The 26,343-nt window shown below is 43.8% G+C and overlaps 1 protein-coding gene across 1 annotated transcript in view; it reads left to right on the forward strand.

The window, feature by feature from the left end:
• Nucleotides 1-2,822: 2,822 nt before the first annotated feature.
• The window catches only part of LOC148342096 (uncharacterized), a 146,793-nt gene continuing 123,272 nt past the window's right edge, over nucleotides 2,823-26,343 (forward strand). Inside the window, exon 1 of the mRNA XM_088286582.1 lies at nucleotides 2,823-2,909. Coding sequence (XP_088142708.1) covers nucleotides 2,843-2,909 — 67 coding nt within the window. The 5' untranslated portion in view covers nucleotides 2,823-2,842. The remainder of the gene's footprint in view (nucleotides 2,910-26,343) is intronic.

A 26,343-nucleotide genomic window follows, 5' to 3' on the forward strand; every position in this document is an offset into this window, starting at 1 on the left:
GCTTTTAGTTCTATAAACCGGCGAAAAATCCCCACAGCAAGCCCATGCAGGCGTGTCCTAAATTTCGCATGCTTGATGTTTTTTTTCCGGTCTCGCAAGCGTCAGTGCTACGTCATAGGACTACTTTGTTTATTAGGCCAAGATGAGTCGTAATCGCTCGTTAAAAATATTGACGCCGTTAAAGGGGTGTTGGATTAAAAACGTTTTTCTGACACCACTTGTATATATATATATATATATATATATATATATATATATATATATATATATATATATATATATATATATCCATCCATCTTCTGAACCGCTTCTCCTCACTAGGGTCGCGGGGGTGGGGGTGGTGGGGGTAGTGCTGGAGCCTTTCCCAGCTATCTTCGGGCAGTAGGCGGGGACACCCTGAACTGGTTGCCAGCCAATTGCAGGGCACACAGAGACGAACAACCATCCGCGCTCACACTCATACCTAGGGGCAATTTAGAGTGTTCAATCGGCATGCCATGCATGTTTTTCGAATGTGGGAGGAAACCGGAGTACCCGGAGGAAACCCACGCAGGCACGGGGAGGACATGCAAACTCCACACAAGATGGCCGGAGCTGATCGGGTTCGATCCCGGCTCCGGCCATCTTGTGTGGAGTTTGCATGTCCTCTCCGTGTCTGCTAACTGAGTGATAGTCAGCTCTGAGCCTAAAATGTTGATACCATTTAGTTCGTTATATTTGATATGATCCGCCAAAAGATGAGATAAAAAAGGGTTTTTCGGTGGCCCTCGCGCCTTCTGATGATGTTACGCTTTAATCACGTATTTCTGAAATATATATATATTTCGCATGAGGTTAGGCTTGCTGTTGAGAGTGGCATGGGGCTTGTGTCTCATGGTTGAGATGGGAGAGATGTCAATTTGGGACACATCGTCAGTAGTGTTCCATCAAATCACTGGGTGTTTCGGCCTTTATCACTAGACACCCTCATCGATGGTGGCCAGCGGCGGGTTGATCGCGCCCGCGCTTGTGTCCCATGCCCAATCAACTGTGGTGGATGGTTCTGCCCTGGGTACTCAAGTGGGATGACGGAGATTAGTGGTGGGATGGGGAGGGGGTGCGGGGGTCATTTTGCTGATCTATGAGCCCAGTAGGGGTCCTTCCTCTTCATCCAGATCCACTGGCTGCTCCTTTCAGCCGCTTTCGAGAGCGATCTGACTGTGTGCCGCAGAGCCTGTCCATGGATGCCCAGGTCTTTCAGCAGCTTGATGGTTGATGAGGCCAGAAACCCTCTGCATCCAACTTCGACGGGATAGACCTTGGCTTTCCACCCTCGTTGTTGTGCGTCCGCCGCCAGTTCAGTGTAGCGCAACTTCTTACGCTCATAGGCCTCTTCAACTGCATTTTCCCACGGGACTGTCAGCTCTGCAATGTAGACAGCCTTCAGTGAAGGTGACCACAGCACTAAGTCTGGCCTTAGGGTGGTGGCTGCAATCTCTGCTGGGAAGATTAGTTGCTGACCTATGTCGACCAGCATCTTCCAATCCCGGGCCTTTGGTTAGCTGACCAACTTCTGTCTTGAGAAAAGGATGGTGGGGCTTTTTCTGTCCCTCTCTGACAAATTTTGGTGCTGTAATGGTAGTGGTGGCTCTTAAGGGCAAGGAGTTGATGGTAATTCTCTTGCTTTCAAGCACTGCTGCCAAGCTCTTGAGAACCTGGTTGTGCCTCCAGGTATAGCGGCCTTGTGTGAGGCTGGTCTTACAACCAGTCAGGATGTGTTTGAGAGTTGCTGGTGTTGGGCAGAGGGCACAGGTTGGATCTTCGCCATACCACTGGTGGAGGTTTTTTGGGGATGGGAGCACGTCATTGGTAGCTCTGATGATGAAGCTGATGTTGCTAGCTTCCATCTCCCAGAGATCCCTCCAGCCAAGCTTTCTTTTCTCCAGGCCTTCCCACCTCATCCACTGTCCCTGCTTGGCAAGCGAGACAGCCTTTGCAGACCTTTCAGCCTCTTCCTGGCGGCGCACCTCCCCCACGACCATTTTTCTTCTCTCTGCGGTTGAGGCCTTACACCAAGTTGGTTTGCTTGCTGTAAGGCCAAAGCCTTATTAATATTAATATTAGATTGAACAAAATAGTGACACAAATATTGAAAAAGTAACTACAGTAACGAGTAAACATTGAATACTAAATTATTACTAAAACAGTTCAATGAATCTTGAAATAAATAATGAATCACCGTAGTTTAATGAATACTGAAACGAATAATGAAATATTTAAGTTAGTTAAGTTATAAACACTGAAACCATTTTTTAAGACTCTAACATTTAGAGAATAAAACAGTGATGTATTTTAATTTAAAATTCACAACCACGTCGCTGGCGAAAAACCCTGTAAAAAGGCAAATATGTTGACATAAAGTTTCACTTTATCATGTCAACTGTTAATAATAGAGAAATACATTTGGAATACTGTCCAACCAACAACATGGTGTCAGATGTGAAAACAAAACCAGCAACAAAAGTAAAATTCAATACATCTCTCAAGTTCATATTTGGGAACTAAAATGTTTGTTCATGTGCATCTTAGGTTTTTCTCGATGTTTAGAAGAAGATAACAATGATTTGCATCGCAAATGGCGACATCTGTCGGTGAGTTGGTGACAGTGCTCCACACAGCCAGCAGCCAATCATATCACAGCGGGGTGTGTCCTGTTCTTCCACTTTGTGACGAACAGGAAATCCTTTCAGTGGGACTTTGAAAAACGATGCCATCTTTCTTTCATCTCATCGAACAAAGAGAAGCACACGAGTTATCGCCAAGCAGAGACCAAGTGCGGATTTGTTGAGATTGACGTTTGAAAATGTGTGAAAGAACGACACCCAAGTACAAAGTGGAACTTTGTGGAATAAAAGAAGAGAACGAAACAGGTTTGTACACGTTTTACTCTCATTTGCTTTGTAAAGAACGACTTTCTATCGTTAAAAATATGCATCACAACATTAAGTTGTTTGGGGAAATCGTTCAAGGTTATTGCCGTTTTATTTTTGAATATTGCCGTTTACTTGCAGGTCTGCTTAACATTTGTTTATGCCAAATGAAATCAGTGCCGAAAATATATGCCAAAGAATAACCATTTGTGGGGGGTAAACTCCGTGTTTATTTTCCCCCATTTTAAAATTCGAACTGATTATTTAACATTTTACATATTCCGGTATTTATATGTTGCTAAAGAAATTAAGTTTGTCATGTCATTATGTTTCAAAACTATGCTGACAGATGTAGTGTATTTTTATATCCACTGTTGGAGTTGAGCCACTGAGAAAATGAGAAACATTTAGTAAATGAATCTTCAAAGCCAAACTTACTCCAATGCATGTTCGTTTTTTGTACTCAAGAAGAAAAGGGCCAAATAAAGACTCAACAACAGCTGATTAGGGTTGCGATATTTTAGTTTCTTCGATTTCTGGAGTTCAGGAAATAGTATCTGGGCGGCTTTTTCTTAATCTGACGAGAAACTGTACTCAGACGAGTACAATCGAAAAATGGCGCTCTGATCTCAGCCCAGTCTGACATTTTCTCGGAGGTTTTCTTTGTCAAGGGACATGTAGGTTGAATCGGTCGTCCTTGCTCCTTCCCCCGGCCCGTCCACGTTCCACGTCCAAGGCTGACCTTCTCAGGCAGGCGGCAGTCTCTCGGTCTCTCCTGCTCACATTCCCCTGTAATCTCGTCAGTGTACAGATTGTGTGGTGTATGTTTTCCCAGATCAGATTATATTTTTGGGTCTTCTTGATAGCATCGCTGTGACGTCCTCCCCGGCCCAACTTGATATGTTTGTATCTTCTATGGCCTATGTGGAGAATGTGTTTTGTTGTATTTGTCCATGAAGTGCTATCTGGTTTGTCATCAGTTTAACCTGAGCAGACTGAATCTGTTCTGAATGAGAGTGTGGGTCATGAAAATACTATGTGTGTAATTTTGAGGTCTTACATTTAAACTAAGTCATATAAATTTAGCATATGAATGCATCAGTAAACACCATGACTACAATCCCAGTCAATCTTATCGATGCACTGTACTTCTACTTTCATTTGATAAATGCTTTTTGTTTAATCAATGTTTAACATATGCAGTAACTATGAACCTGCTAAATTAAATAATTGACCTTCTGTCCCGTAAGTGTTTAAAATAATGCCCGCAATCATAATACAATACCTTCAATATTCATGTCCGGTGTGGCCATTCCCTCTAAGAAGGGAAGGCCGGAGAGAGGGGACACCTTTCCCTTTTTTCTTTTTGGGGAGACTTCTTTTGACATCAGCATGTGACGAGAATAAAATCTCTTTCTCACCAAAATTACTGTGTCAGAGAATTTTTTTCCATCACCAATTCTGCCATGCTCGGCGACCTGTCGGGAGGGAAACTGAGCCAGACCCACACATCAACAACAAAATATACCACATTTTTGGCATTTTGCTCCATTGAGGGTCTCAGGGTGCTGGGGCGCAGGCGTTCAACAGCCGGCCGGCTGAACTTTCGGTGAGATGCTTTTACTCACAATGGGTGTTGTGCGCCTGTGTCCAAGCGGTCGGGGCTTTTGGGGTCGTTAAAGAGAGCTTGTGCGTGTGGGTCTGCTGGATGATTGGTCATGGAAAATGTCCCTGTGTTAATTTCAATTATTGTTTAAACAAGAGGCCTCCATAATGATTAAGACATTCAAAGATGCCAAAGTAACCGCACTTTGAAAGAACATTCGAAAAAGTATTAAAAAAAAATAAATCAATTTAAAAAATGATGATAGGAACTAAGTAAATGGGGACTAGTGCGGGAGAAATGTGCAGAAGATAAAGAAAAGAAAGGTCTAGTGGTTAAAGAGATGAGAAATAAGAAGTGTAAAACTATAGCTATAGACAACATAGTCGTGAATAAGCTCAGTTTGAGCACAGACCCTGGCCAGGGTGTAAATTTTAGCAGGAAAATTATGAGCTGAAAATAGAAATAATGAAGAGAAGCGCGCTTCCGCGTATCGTATTGGGCACTTTGTGGCATGGAACACAGTAAGGATCGAGGCGTACTGTTGTGTGGAGCCCCTGGAGCTGAGCCGACGGTTTCGCTGGTACGTAGCAAGAGTAATGCATTAAGTCTGGGCCGGTTCGACTCCGCTGTTCAGATACGTACCCTGTGATGACTCGTGTTCTGGTCAAGGCCACACAAAATCAAAAACCTGGCTACCATCTACTGTGGGACCAGGAAGTCAGGCAGCCCCCACGCAGGAGATAAGGGGTGATAGTTATAAACCAGTGCCGACTTGCCCCTTCTAAAAGCCGTATGTGATTGCATTAATATTTCGTTTTATCAGTTCAACTAACGCGTGTGCATCTTAGTGTGCATTGAAAGATGCAGCATAAAAAATATGTTTAAAATTTTGGATAATAACTAAAGCAAAATTAGAATGAGAAAGATAATTGGCTACATAATCATTGGGGTGAAATTAATCTTAATTGCAAAAAGGGGTAATTTAAATTGAGAAATCTAAGATCATAAAAGAATGAATGCAAGTTCCGTGGAATCTGATTTGTCAACACGGAAAAGCCCTGAGTGATGAAAACGTGAACATATGGTTCAGGAACAGGTCTCTTTGACGGCAAAAGTCTGACTATGGTAAACAATTGATAATTAGACCTCAATGAAGTGATTGTGCAGTTGAAAAAGTTCATATCTTGACTGTGAAAAGCTAAAGTGAGAAACTAGGATTAACTATTTGGCAAACACTAGAACGTATTCAGTCTCGAGGAAGACTGAACGCAGTAAAATTGCAATAAGAAGAACAATAAACCAGCCCAGAGTGTTACAATGTCCTGGAAACAAAAGTTTGGGATTGCCCCTGAGGGTGAAATTCCTCTCTGAACTCCTCCTTTTTGCCCCCGGCAGCAACTCATGAAACAGGGAAACTGATAAGAGATACAATTTTGTTGAAACAGAACATGCAAGGTTAAAGGTCATGCAAAACGAAAAAAAAACATCTAATGTTCCATACTTCAGTTTGGCGACGGACGTACTACAGTAATTCAATTAATGGAACGACATTTTCAGATTCAAATGACAGGAATGTGATGAATTATCATGTTATGAGCGGACTTTTGATATACAGTAAATTGATTTAAATTAAATTACAAATTTTTAGTTATATTTATTATATATTATTATATTAGTTATTATTATTATTATATATATTAGTTCAGTGGTTCTCAATTATCTCCTGTCGCGCCCCCCCACCACAATTTTTTTACATTTCGTACTAATCTACATGTTCTTTGTATATTAATGTTGGATTGTCAATAAAATATCCCTTAACAAAGATAAATTGATTAAAAAAATATCATTTTGAGAACGACTATTGTGAGGATCTCGAAACTCAGCACTCTGTGGTGCGAATATTGATGGGATGATAAATATTTACTATACGTTTTTGTTTAGTTTTTTTTTTTACTTTATTAACATGAACAAACCAAACAATTATTAATACGTACATAATATAGAAAAGACAAAAAGAGCCAGGGGGATTTCAAACAAAAATTCTATATAAATAACATAAAGCAACAGTTTTAATATGTTGACTATACATTTTTTTTTTATGTTTACAATCCGTTTGACATCGAACCGCTTCGTTGTGATGACGTCAGCCATTTCCGTGTTCCAGCCTGAGAGCGTCTGCTAAATTGCTAACGTAGCCATCGTCTTATTTTGTTCGGATACGTAATGGTTGCAATACAACATTTCTGTTCATAGCTGCTGGCTCTCCGCCCGAACGCGGTTTGAGTCAGACTTCTTTTCAAAGTCGAGCGTCCATCGAAGCAATTCATTTTAGCGATTAGCGCGATTAGCGCCTCCTTGCCCGCTCTGCTGAGGCGCAAGATAGCTTAGCATTTAAAGAGCGGCGAAAGAAATCACTTCCGGGTCAACGAGCGACGGGGTGACGCTTTTTTTTTAAACCAGTACTGCGTGAACTCGGGGCACAAACAGCTTTGACGAGCTCAAACTCGCGTTGTCTGAGATCGCCTTTTTCGGTCCCAAAACCATGCAAAAAATTATGTTCCCCAGGGTCCCACGCGCCCCCCTCAGCATCACTGGTGTAGCACAACACGAGGCTGCTTGCAAATTTCGCCCACCAGTTGAAGATGTTGCTCGTTCTCTTCTTTTATTCTACAAAGTTCCTCTTTGTACTTGGGTGTCATTCTTTCACACATTTTCAAACGCCAATCTCAACAAATCCGCACTTGGTCTTTGCTTGGCGATAACTCGTGTGCTTCTTTTTGTTAGACGAGAAGAATGAACGGCGTTGTCGTTTTTTAATGTCGCGCTGAACGGATTTCCTGGGTGAAAACTGCAGTCTGTTCAGCACAAAAGCGGAAAAATAGGACAACCCAATTCACGCAACCCCTTCAGCATCGCACCGCGCCCCACTATTTGAGAATCACTGTATTAGTTAGTTAAAAAAGAACAGCTAAATTATAGTTGATGTGTTCATGGGTGTTCTGAAAGTTCGCATGTTTATTGAATCATCCCTTTGAGTTGTGATTAAGAAGGGGATATTTTCTGAACTAATGTTATTTGTTATGGCTTTATGATATACACAGTTATATGGTTAATAATTGTGCATCGTTTGACATTCTGCTGTATTGTTAATACTGTTTGCCTTTGATTGGTGTGGCGCATGTAATGGACAATGTCGGTCGCGGGTTGTCTCGCGCAATCCCGATTGATGACGTGAGAGAGTGTGCACTTGAACAAAGGAGAGTGTGCACTTGAGCAGAAGAGAAGGGGAGTGCGAGTCGCGGAAGGAGTCAGTTGGAAGTACAGTAAACCCCAGTTATCGCGGTTAATGGGGACCGAGACCACCCGCGAAAAATTAAAATCCGCGAAGTAGCGGCGCACCTTCAAAAATGCTTAAAATTTTTTTGTATTTATTTAATTACTTCGACTTTTAACCGCTGGTACGCCATCCGGTGTGCCCTGTGAAATGAAAGGTGGCATTCTTCATTTATTTATTTATTCATTTATTCATTCATAACTGACAGCCGCTCGTGCCCGGGCGGAAGAGGTGCTCCTCTCCGGCTTAATTGTCACGCACGCCGGACCTGCTCCCCCGAAGCGTGTCTCCGTTTGGTTGAACTCGGTTTCATTTCGCCCCGCTCGTGCCCCGTGCGGAAGGTGCTCCTCTTCGGCGTAATTGCCACGCACGCCGGCCGGCCTCCTCCGGAGCTCTCGTACGGTCCCGAACGGAGCGAAATGTCGCCCCGCTCGTGCCCGGGCGGAAAGGTGCTCCTCTTCGGCTTAACTGCCACGCACGCTGGCCGGAGCTCTGGTACGGTCCGAACCGCGCGAAACGTCGCCCCAAATCGTTTCCGAGGGAACGTGCTCTTCTTCGTCCACTCTCCTCTCCGCCCACGCTCTTCTTCGGCGCACGCCGGCCGTCTAACCGCTCCAGCGCCCCGTCGTGCCGCTCGGCGAAACTACAATGCCCCCGCGGAGCGGAGCGAATGGAGAGCCCCGATCGTGCCCGGGCAAAAAAGTTTAATTTTTGAATATTTTTTAGACCCGCGAAGCACTGAAGCCGCGAAAGGTGAACCGTGAAGTAGCGGGGGATTACTGTATACTGTTCTCATCACCAAGAAGGGTCGCTAACTCGTACGCCAGCAAAGTGGATTGGTGACGTTAACCCACGTCGTCCATCGAACAAAGTGACGCCTCGGGAAAGGAGGATTCGTTGCGGTGGATTGTGCTGCCTTGTGTGTGGCGTCTCTGTCGGCGACCAAGCTAGCGAGCATCCAGGCTAGTTAGCTTCAGTGGGCTAAGTACGGCCATTCTCCCTCGCGGCAGAGCCCCGTTGTCCTCGGACAGTTCACCCAGCCTTTCCCTCGCCAGTGAGGATCGACCTTCGTTCCCCCCCACTCGGATTAAGATAATTCTCCGCTCCCACCGGCGCTTCCGAGCCCCCCCCCTCGACAATTGCGCACTTGGATCCACCTGCTTTGCCGCGCATAGCTTGGGATACATCAAGAAGGAGGATTTCCCCGACGTCAGCCTCCATTCACGAGCTCCACCAACCCGGGCATCAAATTGGTACATTTTGATGTTATACAAGGACATTGAGTTCGATTGCATTGATATATGGGTGAATTAGATATTGTAATTTGGCTGAATAATTATTTCTAAGAATATTAAATGTGTATTCTTGCTAATCGAATATTCATGGTGTTATTGTGCCAAAGTGATTGTCATAATTGCATGTTAATTTCCCTCAATTATTATAGTGATAAGCAAAGACTAAAATTATTTGATTGTTAATTTGGTAAATAGGTCATCCCCTCAGGTAAATATACAGTCCTCTATAGGCTCCGGCACAATGGGAATTGAATATGAATCATAAACAGAAGACAAAACCAATTGGTATTGGCGTTTGTAAAATATGATGAGGGATTAAGTTGGTGAGCTCTTATGGGAGACGGGGCGAGACGTGAATGGATTGAAGCTTCCGCCAGTGACCCGTCCAATAGTGTCACCACCACACAGCTGTGCCGGGTGGCCGTCCTCGAGGGCGTGCGCCTCCCAGTTACTGACATCATGCGAAACAGTCCGTCAATGAGAAACTGCTAATCAGTATGAGTAGAACCCCCGTTTCTGCATCGATGAAAGAAAATATTGTATTGGATGTAGAAAAAGAATTGTTACACTTGCGGGTTCAGAGGGCCAAGAGTGCTAATTCACCGGGAACGGAAAAAAGAATATGGGGGAAAAAAAATAAAACAGGGGGGAAGCAGCTAATGCAGCAGCCGACGCATGCAGCTCCCATTGCGTCTGCTCTTAACGTTTCCGCTGCTCCTGGGCCAGGTTCTGGTGGCGCAGTGCCACAGCAGACTTGTTGTCCGCACCGGCCGGTTAACAAGGTCACATAACAGAAGTGGGGGTGGTTATAGACATGGGTTGTGAGTGGGACGTGCTTTTGCTGTGGGGTCACTGGGTGATGAGCGGTCCAAACCGAGCCACTTCCTGAAATGTGCCATCCTGTGGTCCAGCGCCATGCCAGTCACAAAGAGCTCCTCTAGCACGGGGGCGCCATCGCTACCCCCTCCTCCGACAACGCTTCTATGGCTTCCAAACGCACACTTGACGCCTCAACCCGATTGGGACCACATTCCACGATAGGGGTGCCCGCGGAGCCTCAGCATTCAAGGACCGGCAGGTCTTGGCATTCCGGTGATGATTGATGGACAACAGTTTTTGATGGTGGAACAAGATGTTCCACGCTTTGCAAGCTTGACGAGCAACAGTGAGCAACAACACTGTCACCCTTGTGGGACTCTTGACATTGGCCGAGTCACTGCCATGGACCGAACCCGCACCTGTGAAACACTGGAATTCGAGTGGGACTGAATTTCACTGTGCACATCCGCCGGGGGAAGCATATGTTGTCCTCCGTTCCAGTCGACTGGGCAGCTCTGAGACCAGGGTGGTGTTTCAGCACCCATTACGAATTCCTCTGTTATGGAACATTTTCCGAATTTCTCGACAGTATGGTAGACAGGGAATGGGTCACTCTGAAGCAAAAGCTCTGTTTGCGTCTTTGCCAGAGGGGTCGTGGACCCGGGGTCTGACTGATGTTGTGCTCTGCTCCACAGCTTCTCCAATTTGTTTTTGCTATATCTGCAAAAGTTTTTATATTATTGTGAAAGAAATTAAGTTTGTCATGTCATCATGTTTCAAAACTATGCTTACGGGTTAATAGAAGGTCACAAAAACATGGACCTCTTAAACAGGAAAACGTGAGTTCAGTGGTAACAGAGTTGTGTCTATGCTGGCAGTTTAGCCGGAAGCCACAAAAACAGATGCACGTCTTGAACCGTGTTTGACAGGAAACCGTTTAGCTCGCATTGAACAGAATTGTGACCCAAACATGTCTTGTAAGCTGAAACCGTTCGAACAACAGGAAGAGTGTGGACGGGTGTGATAAAGTCAGTGTTCATGTTTTTCCATTCTTTATGGGTTGGCATATTCAAATTGCTTTGCTGTGCTTCAATAAAACGCCGCACAGGAGCGGGAACGCTTTTCTCTTTGCCGGACTGCTCCTCGCAAGTGACAAAGACAATCTTGGCTGGGTGATTCATTTGTGCAGACTTGTCTCGTTTTTTACAATAACTTCTCTGACATATCTTGTTCAAGCAATTCCTTATGGAATGATTCAACCGGACTCTAAAAACTGTGCACACTGCGGCAAAAAGATCAATGGAGGTTGATCAATGTTCGTGAATAAAACACAAATGATTACGTTTTTTTTTAAATCAAGTACGTATTGGTCTTATTTATGAAACTTTTACTGGCTCGGTCAATGAACCTCGGGTGGCCCTGCACAGTTTTGTGCACGTGTGCATCGTTTCACCTCATCCAAACATTTAAAATACATTTAATGCATCCATCCAGGGTTGCACGGTTCTCATCAGTGATCAAGCGCATGCTGCAAGGAATGCATCTGCATCTTTGGCTTACTATGGGCTTAAAAAGGGAGAACGTCACAACCCCCTTTTCTACCTACAAGTACAGGAATATTTAGTTCCTGGTAATAAAGTTCCTGTGGTTTGCATCTCATAGTTCCTGGTAATTTATCCAAATCACAATGATGATGTATCAGTGGGATGTCTTGTGTTACTTTGTTACTCATTACTGACACCCTATGGCTGTTAAGCATCATTGCAGTTCCAAAATAATTCAGTGAACTCATAATATTTTCGTGTATCTTAGTCGAATTTGAATACATATTGGCTAACTTTAAAATATACAGTCATTATTCAAATATGTCAACATGAAAGTCAGAGTGAAAGTGTTGTTGCTTAATGCTTATGTGTAAGAACTTTTACTCTTCAAACGTAATTTTGTTTTAAAATTTATTTCAAAACAGAAATTTTATAAAAATAAAAAGGGTAATGTCGGAACTTACTCGCAGGATAAATGTCATTTTGGGTAAAAAAAACCCAAACGTAAATCATACAATAAATAGCGACTCTGATGCCAGGGCCCCTTTAATTCTTTTAGGGATCCAGATTATAATGGAAGCAAAAAGTACCCACGATGAAACTATCCATAAATGCAAAATGAAATACTTGAAAACATATTTCGCGTGAAGGATTCCTATTTTATCAATGACATTATGTTGCGATGGCCCCCAGTGGTCTGCATCAATATGTTAGGGTCCCACAACAGGTGTTCCATCAGACGCACACAAGAGCCTGTGTGTGCTAACTTCAGCTCGCTTCCAGAAACGTCTGTGACTTTGTCCAGAATGAAATCGGGCATCAGCCGCAACGTGCTTCCTTTTTAAATGCTCGTTTATCACTGTTGTGCTGCTAAAGGGAGGTTTACATCGTAGGACGTAATTTTGTGAAATGCCCCCATGGTCCGGTCCAAGTTGGGGTTGCACACATTGCTCCGTATGCGGCAGGCACAAGTCAAGGTAGCACAGTAGAAATAATATAAGACAAAGTCGTTGCATGAGGTTTGACTTGACCAAACCAAATGTGTGTTTGTCTTTTTGTGTCCTGCAGACGTCAGACAAAATGATCTCTGTTCTGTGAAAGAGGAGCCAGACTTGACTCACATCAAAAAGGAAGAGGAGGAGGAGGAGATCAACAAGTCACCAGTGAACGTTGTCCCTATAAAGACTGAAGATGTAATCAAGGATGAGAGTGAGGACAAGAGAGGGGCGGAGCCTCTAAGCAGCAGTTCAAGTCATCACGTGACAACAGAAGGTGATGAAGACCACTGGGGACCATCACAAGCACATAATGAGGACACATTATCACACGCTCATGACGATGATGATGATGATGATGGCCAAGCCAAAGGTGAAAGGGCATGTCACACTGACTCATTCACTTCAAAGCTGTCTTTAAAAGGGCACAGAAAAACACACAGTGGTGAAAAACCTTTTTCTTGCTCAGTTTGTGGAAAATGCTTCTCCCAAAAGGGATATTTAACAGAACACACAAGAACACACACTGGAGAAAAACCTTTTTCCTGCTCAGTTTGTGGCAAAAGCTTCTCTGGAAAGTCTAATTTAAGAAAACACACAACAACACATAGTGGAGAAAAACCTTTTTCCTGCTCGGTTTGTGGCAAAAGCTTCTCTCAAAAGTCTCATTTAGTAAGTCACACAAGAATGCACAGTGGAGAAAAACCTTTTTCTTGCTCAATTTGTGGCAAAAGCTTCTATCAAAAGTCTCATTTAGTAAGTCACACAAGAACACACAGTGGCGAAAAACCCTTTTCCTGCTCAGTTTGTGGCAAAAGCTTTAATGTAAAGTCAATTTTAACAGATCACACAAGAACACACACTGGAGAAAAACCTTTTTCCTGCTCAGTTTGTGGCAAACGATTCTCTGAAAAGGCAAATTTAACACAACACACAAGAACACACAGTGGTGAAAAACCTTTTTCCTGCTCAGTTTGTGGCAAGAGTTTCTCTCAAAAGTCTAATTTACGAAGCCACACAAGAACACACAGTGGAGACAAGCCATTCAGTTGCAGCGTTTGTGCTAAAAAATTCTCCACTAAACAGCATGCGGAGAGTCACAATTGTGCTGGTGAGAAAAGCAGCGATCCTTGAAGCTTAAAAAAAATATAACAAAAAACTGAAGGAACTGACTCTTTGTGGTAAGATGTGAATGTGATTTTGAATAAAATATGATGTATTGAATTTTGCAAAGCTCTTTTATTGACACAAAGCCAATGTGATCAGTGCCAGAAGAACCATTGTGTCTGAGTGACGATGATTTGTTTTGGTGTTTACATCAAACATGTAAATAGAAAAAATTGCCTTTGCCTGGAACAACATTTTTTAACATTATGTTTTTCAGTTGTCTTTTTAATCGTACCTAATGGAAAAGGTGTGAGAAGAAACGGTGCTGATGATATCGGTGCCTTCCACAATCATCAATAAAATCACTTGTTCCACTTGCTCAACTGGCCTTCATTACGTTGTGTGAAAAGGTGAAAAACTGAACTAGAAGTTGAACCATAAAAAGAACCAGAAAGAGAAACGAAAATCGTCTCAGTTTCTCTCAAAGGTTTTGGAATGTCAGGAGTTGCCAACTTGACGGGTGTGATAAAGTGTTCATGTTTTTCCATTCTTTATGAGTTTGCATATTTAAAATGCTTTGCTCTGCTTCAATAAAACGCTGCACAGGAGCGCGTAAGCTTTTGTCTTTGGCGGACTGCTCATCGCAAGTGACAAAGACAATCTTGGCTGGGTGATTCATTTATGAAGGCTTGTCTCGTTTTTGACAAAAACTGTGCACACTGCGGCAAAAAGATCAATGGCGGTTGATGAATTTTAGTGGATAAAACACAAGGGATTACGTTTTTTAAAAAAAAAAAATCAAGTACGTATTGGTCTTATTTATCAACTTTGTACTGGCTCGGTCAATGAACCTCAGGTGGCCCTGCACTGTTTTGTGCACGTGCGCATAGTTTCACTTCATCCAAACATTTAAAATACATTTAATGCATCCATCCAAGGTTGCACGGATCTCATCAGTGACGAAGCGCATGCTGCAAGGAATGCATCTGCATCTTTGGCTTACTATGGGCTTAAAAAGGGAGACCGTCACAATGCCCTTTTCCACCAACAAGCCCCGGAACATTTAGTTCTATCTCTTAATGCAAAATGAAATACTTGTAAACATATTTCACTTGAAGGATTCCTATTTTATCAATGACATTATGCTGCGATGGCCCCCATCAATAAGTTAGGGTCCAGCAACAGGTGTTCCATCAGACGCACACAATAGCCTGTGTGTGCTAACTTCAGCTCGCTTCCAGAAACGTCTGTGACTATGTCAGGAATGAAATCGGGCATCGGCCGCAACGTGCTTCCTTTTTAAATGCTCGTTTATCACAGTTCTGCTGCTAAAGGGAGGTTTACATCGTAGGACGTAATTTTGTGAAATGGTCCGGTCCAAGTTGGGGTCGCACGCATTGCTCCGTGTGAGGCAGGCACAAGTCAAGGTAGCACGGTAGAAACAATATAAGTCAAAGTCGCCGCATGAGGTTTGACTTGACCAAACCAAATGTGTGTTTGTCTTTTTGTGTCCTGCAGACGTCAATGAAAACGATCTCCGTTCTGTGAAAGAGGAGCCAGACTTGACTCACATCAAAAAGGAGGAGGAGGAGGAGATCAACAAGTCACCACTGAACTTTGTCCCTATAAAGACTGAAGATGAAAACAAGGATGAGAGTGAGGACAAGGGAGGGGCGGAGCCTCCAAACAACAGATCAAGTCATCACGTGACAACAGAAGGTGACGAAGACCACTGGGGGCCATCACAAGCACAAAATGAGGACACATTATCAGACGCTCATGACGATGATGATACTAATGATGATGATGATAATGGGCAAACAAAAGATGAAAGGGCATGTGATGCTGACTCATTAACTTCAAAGTTGACTTTAAAACCGCACACAAGAACGCACAGTGGAGAAAAACCTTTTTCTTGCTCAGTTATTAGCAAAAGCTTCTCTCGAAAGTCTCATTTAGTAAGGCACACAAGAACGCACAGTGGAGAAAAACCTTTTTCCTGCTCAGTTTGTAGGAAAAGTTTCACTCAAAAATCAACTTTAACCAATCATAAAAGAACACACGGTGGCGAAAAACCCTTTTCCTGCTCAGTTTGTGGAAAGAGTTTCTATCGTAAGTCGCATTTAATAAAACACACAACAATACATAGTAGAGAAAAACCTTTTTCTTGCTCAGTTTGTAGCAAATGTTTCTAAAGTCTAATTTAACAAGCCACGCAAGAACACAGTGGAGAAAAACCTTTTTCCTGCTCAGTTTGTAGGAAAAGTTTCACTCAAAAATCAACTTTAACCAATCATAAAAGAACACACGGTGGCGAAAAACCCTTTTCCTGCTCAGTTTGTGGAAAGAGTTTCTCTCGTAAGTCGCTTTTAAAGAGCCACACAAGAACACACAATGGAGACAAGCCATTCAGTTGCAGTGTTTGTGCTAAAAAAATTCTTCACTAAACATGGTGCTGAGAGACATGATTGTGCTGGTGAGAAAAGCAACGATCCTTGAAGCTTAAAAAAACGACCAAAACAAAAACTGAAGGAACTGACGCTTTGTAGTAAGATGTAAATGTGATTTAGAATAAAATATGATATATTGAATTTTGCAAAGCTTTTTTATTGACATTAAGCCAATGTGATCAGTTTCAGAATAACCATTATGTCTGAGTGATAATTAATTTTTTTGTAAACTTGTAAAGGAAATTAATTGCCTTTGCCTGGAACAACATTTGCTAATATTATACTTTTCAGTTGTCTTTTTAATCGTACTTAATGGAAAAGGTGTGAGAAGAAACGGTGCCTTACACGGTCATCAATAAAATCACTTGTTCCACTTGCTCAACTGGCCTTCATTACGCTGTGTGAAAAGGTGAAAAACTGAACTAGAAGTTGAACTCTAAAAAGAACAAGAGAGAGAAACGCAAATAGTCTCAGTTTCTCTCAAAGGTTTTGGTATGTCAGGAGTTGGCAACTTGATGGTGACTGGAGTCAGCGTTTATTTGTCACCACGGAGGGGATGATCCGCATCACGCAGTTTGTTGCTGCTGCTGTCTGAATTGGAAAAGTACCGTAGTTTAATGAATATTGAAATGAATAATTAAATATTTAAGTAATAAAATAAACATTGAAATATTTTTGACAATTTAACATTTAAATAATAGTGAAAATTTTCAATTTAAAATTCGCAACAATATACGTCCATCCATCCATTATTTATACCGCTTCTCCTCACGAGGGTCGCGGGGGGTGCTGGAGCCTATCCCAGCTATCTTCGGGTAGTAGGCGGGGGACACCCTGAACTGGTTGCCAGCCAATTGCAGGGCACACAGAGACGAACAACCATCCGCGCTCACACTCATACCTAGGGGCAATTTAGTGTGTTCAATCGACCTGCCATGCATGTTTTTTGGAATGTGGGAGGAAACCGGAGTACCCGGAGGAAACCCACGCAGGCACGAGGAGGAATTAAATTAATAATAAATATAGAAACATTTACTAAATATTCAACAAATTGAATAGTCCAAATTTTCAAAGATAAAAAATAATGAATCAAATTTTAAGTATTAATTAATTAAATAAATAATTAAAATAATTGCACTCATATTTAAATGAACAAATATGTTGCTAAATATTCAAGATTGCAATAGAAAGTATTTAAAAATATTTATAGAATTCTTACATATTAAAAATTTTGAATACATATTGTAGTCATACATAAGCAAGTTTAAATATTTACATGAAAATCGAATTAAATACTGAATACTGAGGTAAAAAATTGTAAAGGAAAAAATACTTAAATATTGGAGTGAGTATACAATTAAATGAATAAACAACAAATACAACATGGAAAATATAATTTATCAACATTTGTCAAACCACAACGTTCTTTTTTGCATATTCTTAAATAATCTTAGTTTTTTTTCTCTTTTCCTTTTTTAGTTACTCAACAGTTCATTCCGCGTGAAATATCCCATTGGAAGAAAAAATATCTCATGCAAAAAATAAAGAGCGACCTATTGTTTTTGAGGACAATAAAAGGCACCACAGCACTGGCGAAAAAGTCTGTAAAAAGGCAAAGGTGCAAACATGTTGACATTAAGAAGCACTTAATCACGTCAACTGTGAATAATAGGAAAATAGATTTGCAATGCAGTCCAAAAGACAACATGGTGGCAGATAACAAAACCGGCAACAAGTTCATGTTACATTTTCCTGCTCAGTTTGTGGCAAAAGCTTTTCTGGAAAGTCAAATTTATTAAAACACACAACAACATATAACAAGTCACGCAAGAACACACAGTGGAGCAAAACCTTTTTCCTGCTCAATTTGTGGAAAATGTTTCTCTCAAAAGGCCAGTTTAACAGAACACACAAGAACACACACTGGAGAAAAACCTTTTTCCTGCTCAGTTTGTGGAAAATGCTTCTCTCAAAAGGCAAATTTAATAAAACACACAACAATCCACAGTGGAGAAAAACCCTTTTCATGCTCAGTTTGTGAAAAATGCTTCTCTGTAAAGTCAAATTTAACAACCCACACAAGAACACACAGTGGAGACCAGCCATTCAGTTGCAGCGTTTGTGCTAAAAAATTCTTTTCTAAAAAGGGTGCTGAGAGACACGATTGTGATGGTGAGAATTGCAGCGATCCTTGAAGCTTCAAAAAAGACAAAAACCTGAAGGAACTGACTCTTCGTGGTACGATGTAAATGTGATTTTGAATAAAATATGCTAAATTTCATTTTGCACAGCTCTTTTATTGACACTAAGCCAATGTGATCAGTGCCAGAAGAACCAATGTGTCTGAGTGATGATGATCTTTTTTGTTTTTACATCAAACATTATCAATTAAATTAATTGCCTCTGCCTGGAACATTTGTTAACTTTGTGCTTTTTAGTTGTCTTTTTAATCGCACCTAATGGAAAATGTGTGAGAAGAAACGGTGCTGATGAAATCTGTACCTTCCACAATCATCAATAAAATCAGTTGTTAAACTGGCCTTTTTTTCTGAGCCTTTGTGTTAGTAGAGTCATATCAAAGTCTAATATCACCTTATTGTGGTGGAGGGGTTTGCGTGTCCCAATGATCCTAGGAGCTAAGTTGTCGGGGGCTTTTGCCCCTGGTAGGGTCACCCATGGCAAACAGGTCCTCGGTGAGGGTCCAGACAAAGCACGGCTCACCAAAACCCCTGATGAAGTTTAAAATAATTGGACCACGTTCTCCCTTGCCCGGACGCGGGTCACCGGGGCCCCCCTCTGGAGCCAGGCCTGGAAATGGGGCTCGTCGGCGAGCGCCTGGTGGCCGGGCCTACACCCATGGGGCTCGGCCGGGCACAGCCCGAAAAGGCAACGTGGGTCCCCCTTCCCATGGGCTCACCACTTGTGGGAGGGGCCAAAGGGGTCGGGTGCAGTGTGAGTCGGGCGGCAGCAAGAGGCAGGGACCTTGGCGCTCGGATCCCCGGCTACAGAAACTGGCTCTTGGGACATGGAATGTCACCTCTCTGGCGGGGAAGGAGCCTGAGCTGGTGTGCGAGGCAGAGAAATTCCGACTAGATATAGTCGGGCTCACCTCCACACACAGCTTAGGCTCTGGAACCAGTCCTCTTGAGAGGGGTTGGACACTCTTCCACTCTGGAGTTGCCCAAGGTGAGAGACGCCGAGCAGGTGTGGGCATACTTATTGCCCCCCGGCTTGGCGCCTGTACACTGGGGTTCACCCCGGTGGACGAGAGGGTAGCCTCCCTCTGCCTTAAGGTGGGGGGACGGGTGCTGACTGTTGTTTGTGCTTATGCACCAAACGGCAGTTCAGAGTACCCACCCTTTTTGGAGTCTTTGGAGGGTGGGCTAGAGAGCGTTCCCCCTGGAGACTCCCTCGTTCTGCTGGGGGACTTCAATGCTCACGTGGGTAATGACAGTGAGACCTGGAAGGGCGTGATTGGGAGGAATGGCCCCCCCAATCTGAACCCGAGCGGTGTTCTGTTACTAGACTTCTGTGCTCGTCATGGATTGTCGATAACGAACACCATGTTCAAACATAAGGGTGTTCATATGTGCACTTGGCACCAGGACACCCTGGGCCGCAGTTCGATGATCGACTTTGTAGTCGTGTCATCGGATTTGCGGCCGCATGTTTTGGACACTCGGGTGAAGAGAGGGGCGGAGCTGTCAACTGATCACCACCTGGTGGTGAGTTGGCTCCGATGGTGGGGGAAGATGCCGGTCCGACCCGGCAGACCCAAACGTATTGTGAGGGTCCGCTGGGAACGCTTGGCAGAATCCCCCGTCAGAAAGAGTTTCAACTCCCACCTCCGGCAGAACTACGCCCACGTACCGGGGGAGGCGGGGGACATTGAGTCTGAGTGGACCATGTTTCGTGCCTCCATTGTTGAGGCAGCCGATCGGAGCTGTGGACGTAAGGTGGTCGGTGCCTGTCGTGGCGGCAACCCCCGAACCCGCTGGTGGACACCGGCGGTAAGGGATGCTGTCAGGCTGAAGAAGGAGTCTGTTGGAATTTATCTTTATATCAATGTTAGAATTTAACTTTAACCCAATGTAAACTCAAATTAGTAATCTGACTCCAATTTGCGACCTTACCCAACTCTCACTCATCCAACAATATGCGCGCTCGTTCTGCAATAGAAAGGTATCAGGAAGCCGGCATTTTCACGCACAAAGTGGATTTATTCCCAATACAGATTTTCTACATGGCACCTGGATCTCGAGTCCCTCTCAATACAACTCTACACCTCTCTTGCCACCAGCGAATGTGTTCTACCTCTGAGTTGCCCAGTACTGATTCATACTATACAACATGCAAATGGCACAGACAAAGGCATCCTGGCATGATTCTATTGGCTATGTGTATTGCAGTTAACTTTAGCTCGCTCTCATTGGTCTTTCTCCTCCCGCCGAATCCCGTGGCGACTCCTCCTGCTTGTGCTCTCCCCCGATGGCCTCTCCTTCGTCCACTGGTCCCGGAGTCATCTCGTCTCGCTCAGCACCATCTGCTTCTAAAACATTCCATTCATGCACAACCCCCGCAACCAGTTTCGCGCCACCAGTCACACTCTCAGCATTTTACAATCTCACATTTTCATACATTGGATGCACCAACATCTAATGAACTATGTTAAGCTCAAACTCTTATATTCCTTTAATAGTCAAAAGTATGAAATCCTTTAAGTGTAACCGAAGTTTAGACCATGCTAATGACCAGACATTCAGGAGAGGAATGCAGGAAGATTAGATCACAGCTGCACCACAGGAGGTGTGAACGAGACCCCTCTGAAACAATGGACTTCCATGCCAGGATCACAAAAGTGGCTCCGAGCAGTCCAACCTTTGTTCAGTTTTAAATTGACTGCCATTTACATTATCCTTTAATCCCTCTCATGACCTCAGACATCTGAGGTCATCACTTGAACACCTTATTTCATTGCTGCACACAAGCTCGACATCACTTGCCATAAAACTAAAACACATCAAACAATTAGTAAAAGAATAAGAATCAGTAGAAAATGTCCTTCCCTCCTTTTGGCCTCAGGTCCCCGAGGCCATCTTTCCATACTCACATCCTGGACTCCCGGCGGGCCACGCTACCTCCGCCTCCTGGGGGTCCTTTTGAGGGATCATCATGTACTGACCCCCCGGAGGGAGTGGCCCCAACGTGCGTTCTATTGTCTTAACAGTTAATGATCTGATACATGGAATACAGCAACATCCGCATAACACCATACTAGCGGCAAACACAGCGATAGAAATCAGTACTGATGCAATCAGGTTTTTATATTTACCAAAGATGTTCAACCAGTCAGAATACCAACTGGTGTCCACACCTGAGTGCTCCTTCATTTTGTTACTTAGCGTGCGCAGACCCTCCAATGCCTTGGTAAGGCGACCGTCAGGAGATGTATTGTTGGGAATCAGAGTACAACACTGATCCCCAAAAATACCACACACCCCTCCTCTTTCGGCTAACACCATATCTAAGCTTATTCTGTTCTGGAATGCCATAAGAGACGTGGCAGCCAATTGCTCATGCACTGCCTGGAGTGCTGAGGTGGTAAAATTCGCCAATCGTTGGACATTATAGTGGACATAATTAATCCGGTCCACATTTTTGTTTACTGTAACGAACAGGAAAAGGCTCTCCCATCCTGCCGCAATTTGATCCACCAATTTATACTCGTCAGGGATCCCTCTTGGAACTCCAATTGCATCTATATACGTGGGATATCCTGCATTCAACCATTCTTGCATGTCCCTTCTCTTCCTGTTAAGGAAGGGGATTCTTCCCCATTGTCCAACACCTTCCCACTCCATTTTGGCCAGATCTAAGGCTGTCACACTAACTGGCATGATCAGCGTTACCAGGGCGCACTTACCTGAGGCATTGGTGGGAAGCCTATCGTACAGCACTTTCTCTCCACACCACAGCCAAACATCATCACGAGCGAGAGGGATTCCTACTGGCAAAGACACATTTTCATTACACCATGACTCCTGGAGATTTCCAATTCCAGGACCAGTCCCATTTAACTTTTAGGCAGGTGACCTTTTGTTTTGCAACTTGGGTGTCAAAAATAGGCTCTTTCTTTTTTATTCCCACATCATTCCATGGGTGTGTCCAATTAAAATTGTCACCCAAGTGTTCACCTGTGTCGGTTGTTTACATTTCAGATTTAGCAGTAGTTGTTGTGTCTGTGTCAGCGTCTTACCATCATCTCGCTCTGCTCCATACCATACCATTCCATTACATGCTCCTTTCGCTCCATCACTTCTGTCATCCCGCATCCTATGTTCAAACGCCAACATCGTCCACACAAAGCACACGCCAGCAAGCAAAATAGTCAATAAGTTAAACAGTTGCATCGTCATCGTCTTTGTTCAGACTTGAAAGTGTCTGACTTTGATCCAATTCATGCCATCTACACATTCCCTCTCTTGACCTGCCCGTCCGGGCGGTCAACCTCTAAGCTCAACCTTGGCGGGCACAAATACTGGGGCTGGGTGCAACTGTGAGTTATGGTACCACTTTTGTCCCGTAGTTCCCAATTGGATGGCGTGTCAGGTTCTAGCCAGAACTCTAAACTGTCCTTATCAGCGAGATTGAGTCCACCTCCGGGAAAGCACCCGGAGGTTGATGTACGGAGCGATGTCCGACTCCAGTGATGCTGAGTTCACTGAGTTCAAATATCTAACTGTGTTCCGAGATTACAAATTAAGCCTCGAGCTAACGCTCCAATTTTGACTGTTAATTGACAAATTTTAAAGCAACACAAATGAAATAGTAACCATTTATGCTTAAAATAAAAAATCCCAAAACTATAATAACGCAGATACCGAATTAAACCTCTATTTTTTATTTTATTATTATTATTTTTTTTTTATGGGAAGAAAAGGTGCTCTACAAGACATAGACAGCTCCAAGACCGCCGCAGTCTTCACCTCCTATTGTCTCATGATTGGCTCAATCCACCTACAGGCTGTGCCCACACTGATTCTGTCAACTGGGGGAGGGGGTAGAGACAGTAAAAACATCGCGGAGCTGTGGAGCCGAGCCCCAACTCAGTCGGGCCCTGGGTCCACAACACCTCTAGCAGAGACACACACAGAACTACCATTTCCGAGCGACCCTTCCCTGGAAATTTTGAAATTTAGTAATGTTCCCAAAACCAAAGAATTTGTAGTCGGTGCTGATATATGATCTCCCGATTGTGCAACAACTATGGGGTCTAGACCTCTAGTAAGATGACGCTCATCAATATTCAATGCGATTTGTGGCTCGGCGAAAGTAAACAATTCATACCATTTCCGCTGCTCAGGGACAAGGCACGCGTGCGAGGCAACGCCAGTAGACATAACAAATATATAATTCTAACGCAAGATGCACTCATGACTAAATTTGGATGAGTGCATTTTTGATAAACCAAATCATGTTTGTGATCACATGTACAATGTGATATGTCAATTGGTGAATTGAAAGGGTGGCGGTTGCTAAACCAGTCAGACCAGAGCAGAAACAGGGCATACCCACGGCGGGAGGATGGGAACCAGGTTTCAGAGCTGCCCTCAAATGTTTCAGTTCAGTTTAGCCACTGGGAAGGAAGAGAGCACGACATATGCTCCCTCCGACGGATGTGCAGAGTCAAGTTCAGTCCCATCCGGGAATGCCACTCGAATTCCAGTGTTCGTTCAGTCAATGGCAGTGACTCAGGCACTCTTGAGAGTCCACATGGCTCAGTGGGGGTTGCGGAAGGAGCTCATAGCTCGCCCCAATATCCAGCACCATCGAAAACTTGTCCATCCACCGTCCCCGGAATGCTAGGACCTGCTAGTCCTCGAATGCTGAAGCTCCGCTGCCCCCTGTCATGGAATGGGGTACGAGCGGGTTTGTGTCAAGTGCGTTGGGAGTGGGTAACGGTGGCGCCCCCTGCGCTGGTGGAGCTCTTTGTGACAGATATGGCACCGGAGGATGGCACATTCCAGAAAGTGGCTCGGCATGGACAGCTCATCACCCAGTGACCCCACACCCCGCAGCAAGTGCACACCCCACTCACAACCCCCGTCCATAACCACCCGTACCTCTGTTACTGCAATCCCAACCTCGTTGACTGGCCCGCTATGGACAGCAGCCAGTCTGCTGTGGCGCTGTGTCACCCGAACCTTGCCCAGAAGCAGCAGAAGTGGAAGGAGCAGCTGCCTCCTTTTTTCTCATCTCTCTTGGCCTTCTAAACCTGCAAGTACAACAATTTTAGTCACGCTCCTTAATCCAATCCCATATATTCCTTTTCTGATGTCGTGCAAAATTAGGTACAAAATGTGTTCTACTTAGGCCGATTAGCATTATTTCATTCATGGACTATTTCGCCTGATGTCTGCCACTGGAAGGTGCACGCCCTTGTGGACGGCCAACTGGAACAGCTGTGTAATGTCGACATTATTGGATGGGTCACTGCCGGAAGTCTCACTCCATACATGTCTCGCCCTGGCCACATAGACCAGGCCTGTCTCCCCCTTCCCCACCTGAAAGACACAGCAACATCGACCCCAACGGGCCAGAAATATCTGATGCACGGCACAGCCAATCTCACCTGAGGTGTCCCCATTTAGGTGGTGACCATCATGCTGGTCAGCAGATCTGGCCTCGGCCTCAAGTGAGGATAGTTCCTCTGAAATAAATTTTGTCCCGCTTGTAACTCTGTATAAACCTCTTAGTCTGGTGTCTCCTTTGTAGGAGATTTCAACCAACGTGACCTCTTTACAACGTGTCGAATAAACCAATGTTGACCTTTCTGCTATCTTTACAGCTGTGAGAGCTGTTACTAACCCCTCCTTCCCCCTTGGGTAATTACGAATGTCTTATCTTCAAACTTCTTACAAGCACCCAGTATCCTGGCTTTACTAGATTACTGCCCCTGCTGGGAGACAGAAAGATCCTTGTCACTCTAAATTTGCGCCTGTCTTTTGTTTTCCTAACACTTTTCACATATGGTCAACTGAAGTTGCTTCAACATCTATTTCCCATTTGTTCTTAAATTTGAGGTATTCTATAAGTTCTTCCAAACAGTGTTTTACAATGTCTTAGTCCTAAATACAATGAACTACGTTACAATGGAAAATATCAGAATAACATTCATACATCCAACATGAGACACGTGCTTGAGACCACTTCAGGGTCATTTTTGTCTGAAATATCTCCTCTACAACAACTTACCCTTGCGTTAAGTGAGTAATTTTCCATAAAAACAGTGCGACTAATTCGACATTAACTTCAAGTATCACTGCTGTGGTGCTGTATTATATGGAAAAGTCTGAACAATCCAAGAAAATTTTGCCCTATCCTGGACTGGGTGTGTGTTATCTAGTCGCGCATCCAATGTGAATAATAATAACTCCTCCTTGTTGAGGAGAACCTCTGGGATGGTAGTGGTGAGGCGCTATTTGAAGCCTTCTCCGGCCTTCTGGTCACACTGGTCACATGTCACCTCAAACCTGTGGACAGAACTGGACGAGTGGCACTTGCCAGTGAGAATGAGAAGGGGTAAATTATCTTCCTTCCAAAACTTTCAGTTTTGCATAAATTTTGTGTAATAACGTCAATCAATCATTCACTTGATGCTTGAATTTAATTACTCCAATCTTTCTCCAAAAACAATTTCAAAATCAATACTCGGGAGTGCAATAGGGATTCAGGTTGATCAGGCCTGTCCACCCATCGCATCCTAAGTACTGTAAGGGCTTGCCGGTGACCTCAAACAATTTTCTGTCCTGAGGCCCGTCCCTACAACATTCACTCAAACCACATATGCATACAAACACTTTTCTTTCACACTGTCATTCACCAAACGATACTTTCCAATTCCACACAGAGACCCCTCCCTTGGCGCGTCCGCCTTGATTTCACTGAGATTTGTGCTGGCAGATCCATAATTTTGCCTTAATTTAGCCAGCGTATGCCAAAATTTACAACTGTGGGTCTCTGGATTTTCCCATTCACTCCCCGTGAAGTTGTTTCTCCTCTCCTGGACGTAGCTGACGAAACTGCACCTGTGACATCAAACAGCTCATAGATGCGAATGTTAGCAGTCTGGTATTTATGGAATGATGTCATGTCCTCTAAAATTGTCATGTCAGCGTTCGCGTCGTACAGTCAAAAAAAAACATCTGTCTTCCACCTTTGTCACATTTAATACACATCAGTTAATAAATCATCTACAAAACTATTTAGTCCAACTTTATATTT

Source organism: Idiotropiscis lumnitzeri, chromosome 2, assembly GCF_059441095.1.
Source record: "Idiotropiscis lumnitzeri isolate Australia: NSW breed Sydney's pygmy pipehorse chromosome 2, RoL_Ilum_1.0, whole genome shotgun sequence".
NCBI lineage: Eukaryota > Metazoa > Chordata > Actinopteri > Syngnathiformes > Syngnathidae > Idiotropiscis > Idiotropiscis lumnitzeri.